Below are 16,508 nucleotides of genomic sequence, written 5' to 3' on the forward strand. Positions count from 1 at the left end.
CACTTTCTCAAGAGGGGCATTGTTGACAGGTTATTCACCAGAGTGCTTTTATATCCCCCTCAAAAGGCAAATAGCTTACGTTTCCAAACACTATTCTTTGCAGAGGCAACATTCATCTTTTTTATTCCAATACTGGCACACCTCTGAGGATTCAGAAACATTACGTTAATAGCTGGTATCTATCTAGCAGTAATGTATGTGCTAATTCTGCACTCTATATGTACTGCAGCCATAACAGTTGTGTTTGAGAAAAGAACGGAGCAATCTGCAGACATTTAGAGAACACACAGAGGCTGTATATTCTAAAAGATCAACTAGGCATCCTGTGAGGGGGAGAGTAATGCGAGAGAAATGACCTTCTCATAACTGCCGTACCGTTGAAAGATGCACATTTATACAGTAGCTTTGGCGCATCAGACATGGTGCAAAATGCATTTCCATGACAGTTCCAATATGTTCCCAGACTAGAAGCTGGAAGTTATATTTTTCTTGAAGGGAACAATACAAAGTCTACCCCTGGGAGCGCAATACAAAACAGTAGAATTGCAAGCGTTAGCTAGCAGGGTGATCAGTTAAACACATGAAATGTTTTCAGACAATGGGGGAGTGTTAGCAGGGTGATTAGTTAAACACATGACATTATGAGAACCAGGCTTCTTCCAGCTAGACATGTGGTTCTGCTCAGCGGGGTGTAATGGAGTCACTCCACAGCGTGGGAGGTCAGGGGTTCAGTCTTTAAATGTTGCTGGAAGTTATTCTGTGCACGACCCAGGCAGGGCTGAACTTGAAATGCACTTTTCAGATGTCTGGTTAACACCCTTAATGCTTGTTTGTAAACATGACAATACCAGGGGAGAAAACGACTGCACACTGCAGACTCAAGTACGGTCATTATTTTTGCTATTTTAAAAGAGCAAGTACAGTAGCTTCACATGTCACTGTATCTAACTTTCAAATGGGACAAATCTGTGCGCATCATAAACCGGAAGAAACACCAACAATGTATTATAGGCGTCTGCTTGATTAGCGCTTTATAGCTTTACCTCCTAATCTCTGAGGGAGGGACAGATGATAAAGAAAAGGAACTCAGGATCTGTGCTGGCTCTTCAAAGAGGTGCGATCACCTGGTTTTACTGAAGGTCCTGCAAGGATGAGGCACACTCATAGTTACTGTACACTGGCAGCAATCACACTGAAACCTTTCAATAATTCACAATCCTTTTTAAGCTGGGCAGAGTCCACTGCGTATGAGGGAGGAAGACGATCTGCTGGCTAGTGTAGGTTGCACTGTGCACCATGCCGGTGTGCGTGGAGGAGTATCCAGGTCATTCTCTACCACTCCACTGGCTCAACAGGTCACGCTGTTTCTATTCGTCCTCCGAATTCACTCAGGTGGAGGAAGTGGTGTATTTTCCTTCAGATGTGTGCTAAACTCAACTGTGAAATGTCAGGACCCCCAGGATCACTCCCCACCAACTAGTCTCATTCTCTCTCGTGGGATGTGAATTACTTGAATGCAATTACAAATGGTATGTGTAAATCATAACTAACATAGAAATATATGCTGTACAATCAGGTTGATACAGGATTCTTTTGTGCTTCGAAACCACACTGTGCATGACACAGCTTTATTGCTGCCTCTTCAACTTTGTTTATTTGTTTTTGCACTGCCTCATAGCTGCTGGCAGCTCCTCCCCAGCTAAGCCTGTCTCTTACCAACAACAAGTTCCTGTTTGTGCCAGAGCCATGAGGGAGAATGCTGACCAAGCAAACTGCACTGTAACACATTTATGGGAGTCAAGAGAGAGAGAGAGACACTACATAAGTCAAGAAGGAGCAGCCAATGAAGAGAATGCAGCTTGGTGAATAAAGTTGGGTACAATGTCCTCGAATGCAATATAAACAACCCGATTAGTCCATGTTGACACAAGTTATCAGGGAAGCCTTTTGAAAGCTTTCTATTTGCATGGCTTAAAAAAAAAAAAATAGGCATTAGCTTGGGTCTTGGAACAGAGTAAATGTGCAGTGAGAATTCAAATACAAATCTTAAAGCCTTATTCAGCTATTTTTCTTAACAATCAGGTTGACAAGATACAAAATGACAACATTAAAAGAATCATCAAGTTCATGCAAGGTTGTAATTTGTTTCAGGTTACTGATAGTTTTCAATTGGGTATCATTAAATAAAACACATTAGGATCCCATTAACGCTAAACGATTAAGAGAGAGACTGATTGATTGTAATGGTGTATGAATGTTACACAGACACAGGCATGCTTTATTTGCCTGTCAAAACAGGTCCCCAGCATTTGAAGCACAGTAAATTGGGATGGGCAGGAATTCAGTGGACAGGCAAATCAACCCTGTCTGGACCTGACAAGCTGTTAAATAAGTTACATTGTGATGCCATCAATAAACTCACTAAACAAAATGACCCAAGCACATTTCAACACAATTGGACGAGTGGTTCAGAAAGAGCAAGCATATTCAAAGCCAGCGTTTTAGACAGACACGCAAACACCCTGAAGTAAAGAGCACGAGACTCCCTATTAAAACTTGAAGGCACACAGCACATGCGATCTGAACCTTGCTGGAAAATGCTACACAGCAAGTCATGGGGCCAGTGCCAGTAACTGCTGCACTCTCCAGGGCTGTGGCCCTAGGCAGAATACTTCATCTGAAAAAACACACCGCTTGAATACCTACACTAGAACTGCACTTTCAACGGCTCTCTCTCAAAGATGATACAAAGAAACATGAGGAGTGCCCTTCAGCGGCATTAAAGGAGTGAGATTTTAAAATCCATTTTCCCATCTCTTATTAGAACTAGCAACAACACTTTTTATTTTGTTATAAATCACCTGGTTCCTGTGTTATTTTTTATTTTTATTTATTTTTTCAATCACATTACTAGAGGGACCAGATATACTAACAAAAGGTAAATGAACAGATCTTGAAACATTGTTTATCACCAATGTAAATGTTCTCTCCCCTTTCGAGCGCCTTCCTCACGAACCAGTTCAATACTGTAACCCAATACCAGTCATCTGTTTGCGCAGCACCCAAAGAAAGAGACAGTCGCATCACCTGAAGTATTAAAATGTCTGTTCTGTTTCAGCAAAGCGAAGGCAAACAGAATGGTTTGTTTAGTAATGATTCAGTAGGAGAATTTCACGCTACTGCGGTCGTGTAAGAAAACTATAAATCGTGGAAGCGCAGCCACCCCCGGAGGTCTTGGAAAAACAATCTACTCATTTTCCACCTGAATGACTGCATTTGGGTAAAAAAGACACATGCAGTTTAATTACCACGCGATGCACACGACAGTACCATATTCTTTGTATTGTCCCCATGTGTACGGAGGGCTATTCCTCTGAAGTACAGTCGTTTGCACAATAAACGTTCTGCTTTCCTTGGAACTGATGATGCCTGCATTTTGATGATTGCTAGTTTTCTCTCATTTCCAGTTCTGAAGGAGCACTGGCTAAAACAATAACAAATAGTCCTACCAGAATGAGAACAAAAAAAAAAAAAAAAAAACACAAACCTAGCAATAAAATACTAATTTAAACCAGGGTTAGTTCAGCTCCTGTAGCTCAGTTTCAGTCCAAGATCAATAATTGTATTAGAAATCAAAGGGTTTATTTGGAAGGCGTTTTTTTGGGTTAATATCCTGACCTGTCAGAGAAGCTTGTTCTGCATTATGACAGCTGGATCCAAGTCAAGAACTGTCATCTCAACATCCAGCCATATTCCTGCAGCCTGTCCTTGCAGCAGAAATCACTGAGCTGCACAGGTTTGCACTAATGCAACTGTTCACTATGACAGAGTGTTACTCAACCTCTTCACCCGTGTGCTACAAGATATGAAACCAATATTACAATCGATCCTCTTTTCATACCAGGTGTGTATCTCTTAACACCCTGGCACGCTGAACCAAGTATTCTACATAAAAACCATAGAATCTTTACAGTATTTATAAAGAAAACTAAAAACATAAACGAGGTCTGAAGCAAGTAACACCCATTCTACAGTACAGAACAGCACTCTTTTACCAGGCCATTTGCAGGGGTACCAGCTCACTCTAAATGGAAGAGCACTCATTAAAGAACATTCAAACATGTTCCATTCAGCTCTATACCATAGTATACATTAACTGTTGATCCATACTAAAAAGCTCTTAGGGTCCACAGTAAGGGTATACTGTTGCTAACTATACCAGCGAATCCCGAAGCAGGAGTCCGTTCCAGCAGGGTTTGCGGTCGGAAGGTTGTACCCTTGCATTTTGTTCATAGTGCTACCCAGCAGGAAAGCAATCCTAGGAAGGATAGCTATGCTGATGCTGGCCTGCAGAAAGAGCTCATGAGCAGGCTGGTGCTAAAGCTCTGAGCTGTAACCCAACACTTATTCTCTCCCTAACCCTGCCTGCTGCGTGGATGTCTCACTCCAGCACAGTGTTGAACTGGCTTCGCATCAGCTGAGCAGCTTTCATTGTGCTTGCCAGCTTTCCAATGTCAATGCAGTGCCAGGAAAAGCAATAACTTATCTAAATGCCAACACAAGCATCACACACACTCCTATATAACTTATACACCAGGGTCTGATTTATATGTGTGTTCCTGGTGCTAAAGAAAACTTAATGCAACTTAACATCTTGCCAGTAATTGCTTTCAAAAGTTAAAAAAAAAAAAAAAAAAGTGTTACGAAGTGTGACTTTTTGTATATCTATTGAAAAGAGGGATTCGTTTATATCTGATTTGATGCAGAAATAAACTGCAGCAATGAACATGCTTGTTATAACATGCAAAAAGGTATACTACACTATCTATTAGGTCAATTTTAAGGAAACCGCTAAAGTGGTTGGAAGATTTGAATCATTGGGATCCATTTACAAAGCTTTAACTCAGAAGTTGTTTAATTCATGTGTTTTTTTTTTTCCCTAAGTCTCTTATGTATAAAATTATGTTTGTTATTCATGAAACTGTTCTTTACTGTTGTTAATGAAACCATCAATTGTCCAAAAGAGTTTCAGGAATATCAAACCTGATTTTCATCATGAAACAGACTTTGAAGAAACACTACTAGAATAACTCAAGAGTGAAAGATGTGTGAATAGAGCCCATAACTGGCAATGCACGGAATGTTCCGGGGGGGGGCTACGCTGTTACAAGTGCAAAACAAAACAAAAAATATATATTTTAAATTAAACTTCAGAATCATTTTTAATTGAATTTTAGGCTGATGGCACTAGGCTAGCCACTGGTGGAACAGTCGATGTGCTGTTCCGTGCAGAATTCAGGCGTAAGCATGTACTGAAGGGTGGAATTTGTTATTGCTTTTTGATTGCCGCAGGCTTGGGGGGGGGGGTGACTAAATGCAAAGCAAAGTCAGCAAAAAACACCAAAGTGAGTATTTTATTTAATGCGGGATGTATACTGGGATATCTCCTGCGTTGTGTTTTAGGATCATTCACAGGGTACTATTTCAACCCTAGTAAAACACAGATTTCTATCAACAAATATCAGAAGTGTCAATATATCCTGTTTTAACTGAGCCCTTACTCTCACACGGAACACAACACTCTGTGCTGGTACACATACAGAGCTGCTGTAATGGATGAACACACAGCAGCCCTCTTAACTCCCTAATTGTGGCAATGGAGGAGCCAAAACAGGGGGTCCCGGGCTAAAGTGATTGTATAAAAGACAGCATCTGTATTGGAAAAGGCGTTTATTATTATTATTACAACCTCAAAACAATGAAATGTACCCACATGGTGCCAATTTTCAAACCTCTCTGGTCATTTTGACACTTGAATGTATAGCTTACTCCCTTCCCACTCCCTCTCAAACATCTCTCAACTTTTAGTCTGAAGCATAACATAGAAAACCCATTGTGCATTCTCCCATGAACAATGAACTGCATTCTGCCATCAGAGCCCAAACATGCATTCTCTCTCTCTCTCATATATCTGGTTACCAAACCAAGAAGCGATGAGTCAGGTGGTATCATGTGTTCTAGAAAGACCTCCGGAGCTCCAATGAAGGTGCCGCTAGCTCATCCTCCCGTGACGTAGTGAACATCAAGTGGAGACAAATCAGGATGCTGGATCTAGCTGCAGGCTCCGGGTGCCAGATCTAGCTACTGTACAGATACAGTCTCTCATGTTACCTGGGAGACAATACAATACGCTGTTCAACAGAACCACAACTTCCAAAAACATTCCCTTAGATACCCAACCTCGCAGGTATGTGTGCTGGCTTGCTGGATGTTATCAATGTACTTCATGTGCTTTTTGGATCAACATTTTACAGACAAAAACCAATGCTGGTACTACAATTACAAGCAGAGGGAAGCCGTTTGAGAGAGACAGATTGTCTTTGAGGCTCAGCCCTCTTGCTTGGACCAATAGCTTAGCTTCTAACTAATGCATGATGAAATTACAGGACACCTCTTTAAACGGGGCATAACATTCCCAGTTAAAGAAATCACTGCTCCGCAATCCGGGTGCCAGCAGCCACTTCGATTAGGGCAGAAAGAGGGCTTGGTGTATTAACATACAAGCAACAGAAATAAGATTTGACGGATGCTTCCAGGAAGCCTTTAATGAAGCTGCCTTTACTAACTAATGAGGTCTTCCCTGGTCTTGGCAGAAAGTGGAAGTGTCTCCTTTTCATCTTCCATGGCAGGGAAGTGGACTAACAAGCCTTCAGAGCAAGTCAGGGGAGAGTGGAGTCTACTTCCTTGGGAATCAAGCAGAGCAAAAACAATCAAAGGCGAGAACGTTTCAGCTGCACAACACCAGGAAACGTGCTCAGAAATCACAAGCTGCTTCTCTGAAGGAAAGTAGAATACATGAAAGTGGACAGGCATTGTCCACTGTGAAGACTATCATGAGCCAAACACCTTCACCATTCAGCTGCTGCTTGGAAACAGCTTGGCTGCATAAAGACAAGGTTACCTTCTGCTTTCTTATCAGAAAACAACACTTTCCATCAGTAATCATGCCAACCCCTGGTAGTTTAACAGACCTGTACAGAGTGCACATATTTTGTACTTGCACCCTCCACAGAAAGGAACATTTCAGCCTACCTAACAAAAACACAAAGGCTGAAATTCCCCAGAACCAAAAGCACAGAAGTGGCTAAAATAAGCAACAGTCAGTCTTTTGTCATTGCCAAGCATAAGCAGGAATACTTCCTACAATTTCTTATGAGCAGTACGTGTTCTAGGAACTCTTTAATTTTTGCAGAATACGTGAGTCAGCCAGGCTGTTGAGAGCAAAGTGCTGCATTATCAGAAAAACCACAGCACAGGGCAGAATAAAAAAATTAAAACACACTTTGCAGGAAACCCCTACTGCTTGAGGGGGAGGAGGTTCCTGCTGCTGTACAATATTTCAGAGGGGACGGCTTTGTACATGCAGTTACTTTATTATTCTTGTCATGTTTTTGTCATAATCCTGCTAAACCATTACATGCAGGCTATAAAGAGCTTCCGAAGCACTTAACTAATAAAAAGCACTTTATAGGTACAGTGGATAACAAAATGCAGCCACTGCGTGCTCAGGAATGGTTCAACATGCTGCAGTAAATGTGCTGTGCTGATGGGCTGAGACTACCAGGACCATTCCCACCACACCACACGGGCCACCAGGATGCTTGGTGAAAACCAACCTAAACAGATTCAGTAGGTAAATGAATAGGGTTATGATAAAATGACAGAAACAATGGCTATTTGCTCTGTACGCTGGGTCACTTCAAGTTATTCCCACAGAGTTTTCTTTTTAGTTAATCATTTTTCAAAGCACTGCCTATCCACACAGAAAGACTAAAAACATTTAAAAAAACACATTCCTTAGCAGTCCTTTAAAGTGCTGTGAATTGGGGCCAGTACTGGATGCGCTGTGAAAGCATGAAGCCGTTTACCTTTCTGATGCATTCTGCTGCCAAAGCAAACTTCTGAGCACCTCTGAGCTAAGCAATACATAGCAATCAGGCCTGATGAGAAGTGAGCAGTCAGGATAATAGAGAGGCTCCGAGTGAGGCTGGTGAGCAGCCCAGCAAATCTTAAAACAGCAAGTTAATGAGAACCCAAAGCTCTGTGTAGGGCACCATGTGTTGCATTTCGTGGGTTAACATATACAGGAGTTAAAAAAGGAAATATCTGCGGCAACTTCATTTTGAGGATGTCTCACTATGGACATATTTAACGAAACAAATGTTTACGCATGTAAACTATATACTGCATGTAAACTGAACGGAGTAATTACACAAGTTTTGCGACATGAATATTTTGCAGATTTTTTACAAAAGCACAATTAGTCATAATTATTTCTTGCCAGCAAACAGTTCATGTTTTACAGATTATATATTTATTATTCAATCACAAGACTTGCAAAATAAAGAAGTCCTGAGTGTTGGGTTTGCTGGTGCTAAACTGAATTAAAATGAGGACATTTAGACCAGAAATAAAGACACACCTTTCCCAAGCACTTGTGGAATACCTGAGATGCTTCATGTTCAAGAGATCATGTTCTCTTCAGTGTTGAGACCAACAACTGCGTTGGCTCACCTGTCCAAATAGATGACTGATAGCGGAGTAGATTCCTTCCTAAAGCAAGGTAGCAAGTTACCTCCTGTTCCTACTTGCTGCCCCTGAATGAGAGATTTGCTCTCACTGACTCACCCACATACACACGCTATAATAAAATCCTTACCAACCATACCTAACTGATGAAGTGACTGATTGCTTGAGAACTATTAAAGTAATGTAGGCAGTAGCTATGCCTTCTGCTGAAAGTTTAGATTAATGACCTGTGATGATACAATTGAATACAGAAATCTGTTTCCATGAACCTGCAGAACTGTGCAACTGAATACAGAAATCTGTTTCCATGAACCTGCAGAACTGTGCAACTGAATACAGAAATCTGTTTCAATGAACCTGCAGAACTGTGCAACTGAATACAGAAATCTGTTTCCATGAACCTGCTGAACTGTGCAACTGAATACAGAAATCTGTTTCAATGAACCTGCAGAACTGTGCAACTGAATACAGAAATCTGTTTCCATGAACCTGCTGAACTGTACAACTGAATACAGAAATCTGTTTCAATGAACCTGCTGAACTGTGCAACTGAATACAGAAATCTGTTTCCATGAACCTGCAGAACTGTGCAACTGAATACAGAAATCTGTTTCAATGAACCTGCTGAATTGTGCAACTGAATACAGAAATCTGTTTCCATGAACCTGCTGAATTGTGCAACTGAATACAGAAATCTGTTTCCATGAACCTGCTGAACTGTGCAACTGAACGCGGATGCTTAATAATCAGTGCTTTTAAAAGAACATGAATAAAAAGAGGATGTCCAGGCATCGTTCTACATTTGACGGGATTGTGATCACTGCACCAGACAGTGTGACTTTGAAGGACTGGATGTTAAAGTCCGAGCACGGGAGCAGCCCTTGCTAATGCACACACACTCGAGTGCTGTGCTCAGCTTTGGGAGACAAGGCAGGCAACCTTGGATTTGAAGCTCATCCATCACAACCCTTTCAGCAGAGAAACGTTTAATAACAATAAAATAAACAAGCCTCATTTAAATTAATGCAAATCATGGTTTGCTGTACAGGGCTGACATTGAGCCAGGAGGTGTTCTTAGTCGCCATATTCCAATTTGAGCACGGCCGTTTCCAGATCACCAAACAATTCCCAACACAGAAAATGATCTGCATCTAAAAGAGGCGTCGCCAATCCCACATAACAGGAACAGCTACAGTGGCAGCAGGGATTCTCCCAGCCATATTACTCAGCTGATATAAAAGAACTGAACACTCCAAAGCTTTGAGGGAACATACAGTTCTGCTTAATCAGTTTCTCTGTAGTCATCGTGCTCCCAGTGTGAAAGACACTTTGCACTGCTTTGCCTCTCTCAAGATTGTATTTACACATGCAAGTGTGTTCTCATGCTAGAGGTCAAGGGGTGGGAATAACCACACATATGGAGGGTCTTTTTATCCTTTCCACTAATAGTACATTCATATTGTAAATCGATGACAGGCTGGTTATCACCAGCCTTTACATTGTATTGATCGATCTGCTGTCATGAAATTTGCTTTATTCTAACGGGACCCTTTTACATTACTATAGAGCGTAGAAGCAGGTTTATGCTTCCCAAGAAAGACCTCATAGTGAACGCATAGCTTTCAAACAAGTGTCAATGTTTCATGGTAGAGCTACTGAAAAGGTGTTTCATTAAAAGGCTTATACTACTGTAGCCAAGTCACACTTATGATCGGTACTTAAGTAAATTACAGGGTTCCCCCCCCCCCCTTTATTTTTTGCTGAATACACAACAGCACCTCTATAGCGAAGATGACATGTTAGACAGAAGAGTGCTACTGTGTAACTATATGCACAGTATCAAGCTTAATGATTTGGGGTGTTTGGGAAAGACATTCTTGTTGGGTGGCCGTTGTCAGTAATTTTCCAGTCAAATGAGACCCAGGTTCTCTTACAAAGTACAGTTTGCTTTGTCTATTTCCATACATATGTAAATGGACATGCACAAACAGGCACCAAGACAAGCCAAAATGTCAACGTTATAAAATGCAGCTATTTTAACATTGTGTCATGCTACTGAAGTACCTGCAAGTGTGCGGCGAAACAGTTAATGGGATCTTCCAGTAATTACCGAGGGCTTGACAGCTTCCTCTCATAACCAGAGGGGTTGCGACAAATTGATGACAGGCTTTCAGAAACTAATCAGTTTGTCATTTCTGTTGCTAACAAAACATTAGGAGCTACACCTCTGAGAAATAACATGAAGGAAATACCACCAGATGGAGAAAACAACAACAACCCCTCTGACCTGCCCCCAGGGCAAACAAAGTGACGGGCTGAGAGAAACAGCACACCCTTTCCCAGGTGGGAGAAGACGGGTGTGAACCTAGCTTAAATGTTTTATGAAATAAAATAAAAATCAATAGATAGATAGACAGAATTTGGTACTAATAAAGGTTTCTCAGAAGGTGGAACCAGGAGAGTACACTCAAGCTTCCTACATGACATTCTTAACAAGAAAAAAGAACCGTAACCCAATGCAAACCGTCAGGCTCACTAAACAAATGCAGTTACCCAGTCAAATAAAGAGTGGATTATACTACCACCAACTGCATAGCAGTTTGATCAACTCCTGGTTTTACTAAGAGTTTCATTGGACACAGGTGAGCTGCCTATACACTCAGGCTGATCACATTCTTCTCAAAACCTGGAATGGGTGCAACTGCTAAGCAACAGGAATCTTATTGTCACGCCTGAAAAGGTCACATGGTTTGGGTTATACAATGTGTAAGATCACAATCAACACATTGTGCATGTTTATTTCGTTTAAAATGTGCTTGGATAAATATTTACACCTCTAAGTCTACAGTATATATTTACTTGCTTTTATTGTATTTATCTATTTTAAAAATACAAATGTCAACAAGGTCTAAAAAACTTTTTTTTTTTTTATGTCTTACTAAATCTACTATTTTTAGAGTGAACATAATTTAATTCCAATGCCTTACCTCCAAGAAATCCAGCGTGATAAAGCTGGATATGGCAAACCCATCAATAATAACCTCTTCTTGAGAGCCGGATTCCCTTCTCTTTCTCCTCGGGGGCCGGGGGGCACGGACAGAGGCAGACACGTTTTGAGTTTTTTTCCCATTTTGTGAAGCGTGTTCCCTGCCGGGACTCTCGTTCCTGTCAGAGCCGGAGGAAGGACTCTGATTGCGGGCATCCGTGCTGGCAGACTCCCTTCTCCTTACCTGGTCCCGTTGAGACCTGGATCTCCGGCTCTGCTTCATTTTACCATCCATTTATAAATGGATTTACTAAAAAATAAGATGATTGGTAAAATCGTGGTTGGTTTACCCTTCGAAGAAAATAACCCCTCGCAAATTCCACGAAAGAAAAAAAACACAAACACACAGAATTCCACAGAATGACCTTGAATCCGAACCTCCCGAAAATATTAAGCAAACAAAATTCCAAATAATCCACCAAAGCAGACGCTTCGGCGATCCAAATACTCCTGGAACCCAAATAAAACCAGAGATGCTTTCTGCCACCTGACAGGTGCCAAATTGAAACAAAATATCTCTCGCTTTGCAACTTCGTGCAATGGCAAAACACACAATTAAAACAGATGCCTGTTACGGAGAACGTTTTAAAAAAAAAACAAAAACAAAAACAAAAAAAAAAAATCACATTGCTGCGCCTTATTTTTCAGTACAGATCCAGATTCCTTGAAAACAGAAAATATCCGTGCGGATTCGATTTGTTTTACAGAGATTCAAGATTGATGTTCCGTCAACGTCCACTTCCCTACACGATCTGCAAGTTTCAGCTGTTAATCATTTCTAACCGCTCCAAGTTGCACAGTCAATTTCAAACCAAAAAAATAAAAATAATTTAAAAAAAAAACACACTCACACACACGCTGGAATCTCCCGAGTCTTCTGCATATTACTCACGTTTTATGTTATGCATTTATTTAAATCCACTCGATTACTATTAAACCCCATCAATGCTCTCTCTCTCCCCTGAAACAAGCGCTTATTCCCGGCCTGGAAGTTTTATAAATCCATCCTCTTTATCGGTCCGTGGTTGTCAGTCTGCTCGTATTATCGGTAGATTGTCTCCTTTGCTTCTAATCCTAAAGGTTCGATGAATTTTCTTAAAGAGACAGAGGTGATTAAAATCCGCTCTCTTCACTGTCTCCTACATACTGAACCTGGCGAGTCGGCTCAGCAAACCCCTCAGTGCTGATGTAACTGACGTACTTCCTCCACCTCTGCAAAGAGGAAGTGAGTTTTATTACAGACTTTTTAAAAAACTGCTCGCTGCAACTTTGGACTTGCAAGGAAAGTGTTACACACGATGCGCTGATTAGACAGGTGTCGCTGGCGTCTGGAGGGGTGTTTTATAAATATTGAAATGAAGCCCGTTCGAGCTGGTTTACACCACGTTAGTGTAGTTTATTTGGTCTGCAGTGGTGTTTTTAAAAGCTTTTTCACTGTCAGCAGTGGTTAGAAAATGTATATTGAACATTGAAGTCTAGTTTTGATACCGTAGCATTACAATGAGCAATGGTTGGGTGACTGACCCATCATTTAGAAACATGGTACTGACCGTGTCAACAGCTAAATATACAACGTGTCAACAATTATCCAACACAGTGTTCATCCTTGAATAATCACTGCCATTTCATATGAATATTCTTGACTGAAAATTGAAAAAGACGCAATAAGAGCACTGTTAGTTCATATCGAAGTTAATGAGAGGCGATTGATCTAGTTCGGGCTTTCTTTAGTAGTCAACATGTCTATCACTTTGCATGACTTACTTTCAGGTAGTCTGTTATACTTGCCCTTACTGGAGAGTGAAATTGTCTCCATGCCCCGCCTTCAGCACCTGTCTTTCCTTTCAAGAACCTATCAGCTGCTTCCTCTAATGATACACATGCTCTGCAGCCAGTGACATGGTTTCATTTACCATGCCTCACTGCCTGAGTGAAAATGTACGGGCGCTTTCTAGTTAGCTGATGGACTATGTCATTTTTTATATTTGGACATGCAGCACACTAGCTTTATATTTTGCTTGTGCAAATTGCTGACTGGCACTGAGGCCTGCAGTGTGTCAAATATCACAGCTGCAATCGTTTCTGTGGAAAAATAGATGAGGTCTTAAGCCTCCTTACTCATCTTTTCTAGTTTTCACAGTGCTTTCCATTTGATAAGCATTTGATTGATTTGTATTTATTCGGTTCATCTCAAAATATCCCTGAAGACACGAACAACAGTCATTAAAAGAGAGAAACGTGTGTCAGAGCTGCAGTCTCTTAATCTTATATAATGCAGCATTGCTTTAGTCATTATCATATATCATTTCCCTACACTTCAGAAAATGCATGCAAAAAACAGAGCGAAACAAAAATACAATGCACATGAAACAAGGTTTAACATATCACAGAATGTGCAGCTCATTGAAAGGGAACAGACCTCTTCTTTATCATGGACAAGCTTCCTCTAACCACTCTGAAGAGGTTTGGTTTAATAAATAAGTGGCTGGAATAAATACAAAACACTAGACAACACATAATCAAGGAACACAGTCCCACACATAGTTTCACTAGTAGTAGAAATGTTCAATTTTCAAATGGTATTTTTGAATATCTTTCTATCTTAGCAGTAGAGAGTTCAACTAGATTAAAAAAAAAAAAAAAAAAAACGAAATGTAAAACTATGGGCATGGCAGCCTGAAGATGCAAGTTCAGTTATTTTTCCATTTGCTTTGTGAAGTGGTTTGTGTTAGCCTGAATTATTCAGCTGGGATTTAATAGATGTTATGAATATCTGCGGTTAGGATTACTCTAGCACAGTTATTCAAAGAGATCCCAGATTTGGATCTGTTTGTTTACCTAAGATGGAGCCCCACATCTCGCATTCCCAAAGCTGATTCCAACCCTATTACAGGCTTACATAAATGAAATAACAGCAGCCCTGGCAATCTGGAAGCAATTTCACCATCTGCAGTATATCTGATGAAGTTTGGCAGAAATGTTGGCTCAGGTTCGGAGCCCCTCGGTAATAACAAGGCAGTCGCCCTGAGCTGGAGGTTTCTTCTGCAAATGTGTTTTTCTAAACCTCCTTTTCACTGAAGAAGAAAGAAGAGCTGAAACAAAATAAAGATATACTGACATCTCCTCATATCTTAGTGCATTGCAATTAGCTGAGGTCCCTTCGCAGTTAGTCAAGTGATGGGACTGTGCAGGAATCAGAACTGATTGAATATGCTTCCTTCAGTAATACATCATTAGAGACACCAGGGGTCCTCTCAATTGTCTACAGTAATTGACTTTGGGAGATACATTTTCTGTGTTATCTTTATTCAGCCTGGCTTGAGAAGGTTTTCGATGTGAAGAATAATGATAGAGCTGCACATTCTGCCTTCGACGCCTTCGGATGCACGTCTATATATATATATATTTATATATATATCTAGATATTATATATTGTATATATAACACACACACACACACACACACACACACACACACACACACACACACACACACATATATATATATATATATATATATATATATATATATATATATATATATATATATATATATATATATATATATAATATATATATATATATATATATATCAAGCAGGTAAGTTAATAAACATGTATGGGAATCCCTGGCATATATGATCATTCGTTTGTGTTTAATTAGGTTCAAACCTGCTTCTGCTTCTGCTGCAATTCAGCCACTGTGGTGTCAAAATATGTCACGTTCTTGTAAAGACGTTGAATGTTAAAAGATTGCTGGCATTAGCCTGGAGCTTTGACGTTGGCATTGTCTTTTTGTTCAAAACTTGGAGAAAGCGATGATTATATTTGTTCAAGCAGCAAGAGATTGCTTTCTTTCCTGCCTTATAAAGTGATGATATCGATGTTGCTAGTCATTTGATTCTGGGCAGAGAACGCATGTCACTAAGGGTGAATTCAAAACTTGCTCACCCTTACTGTATATTTGATCACATTCAAATTGTAGTGAGATTGCTGCTGGTGTTAGTTCTGTTGGTTTTGCAGAGACCCTGCCCGTGCCGGTGCTGGTCCGAGGGATACTTCATTAAGAAGGTTGTCTCTAATACAGAAAGGAGAAAGTTTTGGTTGCTGTGACTCAGTTGGCATTGGCTCCAGAGAACCTTCAAATCTTAGGGCAGGAAAGTAGAGCGTTAATGCATCCTGTGCCCCAGACAACATTAAAAATGCATGGAAAGAAGTGCATTGCACCTGTCATTGTGGGCCAGACGGATGTACTTTTTTTGTTCCAGAGAAAGAGTCGTTAGTGTGATCATTTATAAAGGCAGCACAGGGCCCTGGATCACATGTCTGTCCCTTTGACTCAATAACAAGCTCAAACCAATGCTTTCTTATCTCTCTTCAGATGGATTGACCACATTACTGGGTTGCCTTTCATTGTGCCGAGAACAGTTTGCTTTATGTTAACTCGATGTGCACATTTTCAAAATACAGCAATACATATTCTGATACAACACTGGGTGGAGCAGCAACTTCTCCATCTGTAGCATTGTGTCTTTGAAATATCTGCCTATTGCAAACAAAAGTATCAAATATTTCCAAACCCTAAGTTAATCCTAGAATAAGGCTTAGGAACTGAGAGTATCCTGTTTTAGAATTCAAGTTCATGAGTGCTAGAACATGTGTTTCTTTTAAAACTGCACATCTGAGACCTGTGTAACTAAGTGTTAAATGGATACAATTTCTGGAATTATTTTATTAGCTACAATCACAGTGTCTTAGCAAGTGAAACGTGTCACTAAGAGTCCCAGAAGAGTACAAAGAAAAGCTGCAGGCTTGATAGATATTTCCATGATATCTCTGCAATATTAACTCTGTAACTTGTCTGGTTAAAAAGGA

General features: G+C 40.5%; 1 protein-coding gene across 1 annotated transcript in view; it reads right to left on the reverse strand.

Moving 5' to 3' along the window:
- Positions 1–12,800, reverse strand: part of LOC121299670 (autism susceptibility gene 2 protein homolog) — a 217,266-nt gene extending 204,466 nt beyond the window's left edge. Inside the window, 1 exon segment of the mRNA XM_041227559.1 lies at positions 11,577–12,800. Coding sequence (XP_041083493.1) covers positions 11,577–11,870 — 294 coding nt within the window. The 5' untranslated portion in view covers positions 11,871–12,800.
- Between the last annotated feature and the right edge of the window lie 3,708 nt (positions 12,801–16,508).

The sequence above is a fragment of the Polyodon spathula genome, chromosome 25 (genome assembly GCF_017654505.1).
Source record: "Polyodon spathula isolate WHYD16114869_AA chromosome 25, ASM1765450v1, whole genome shotgun sequence".
NCBI classification, from domain to species: Eukaryota; Metazoa; Chordata; class Actinopteri; order Acipenseriformes; family Polyodontidae; genus Polyodon; species Polyodon spathula.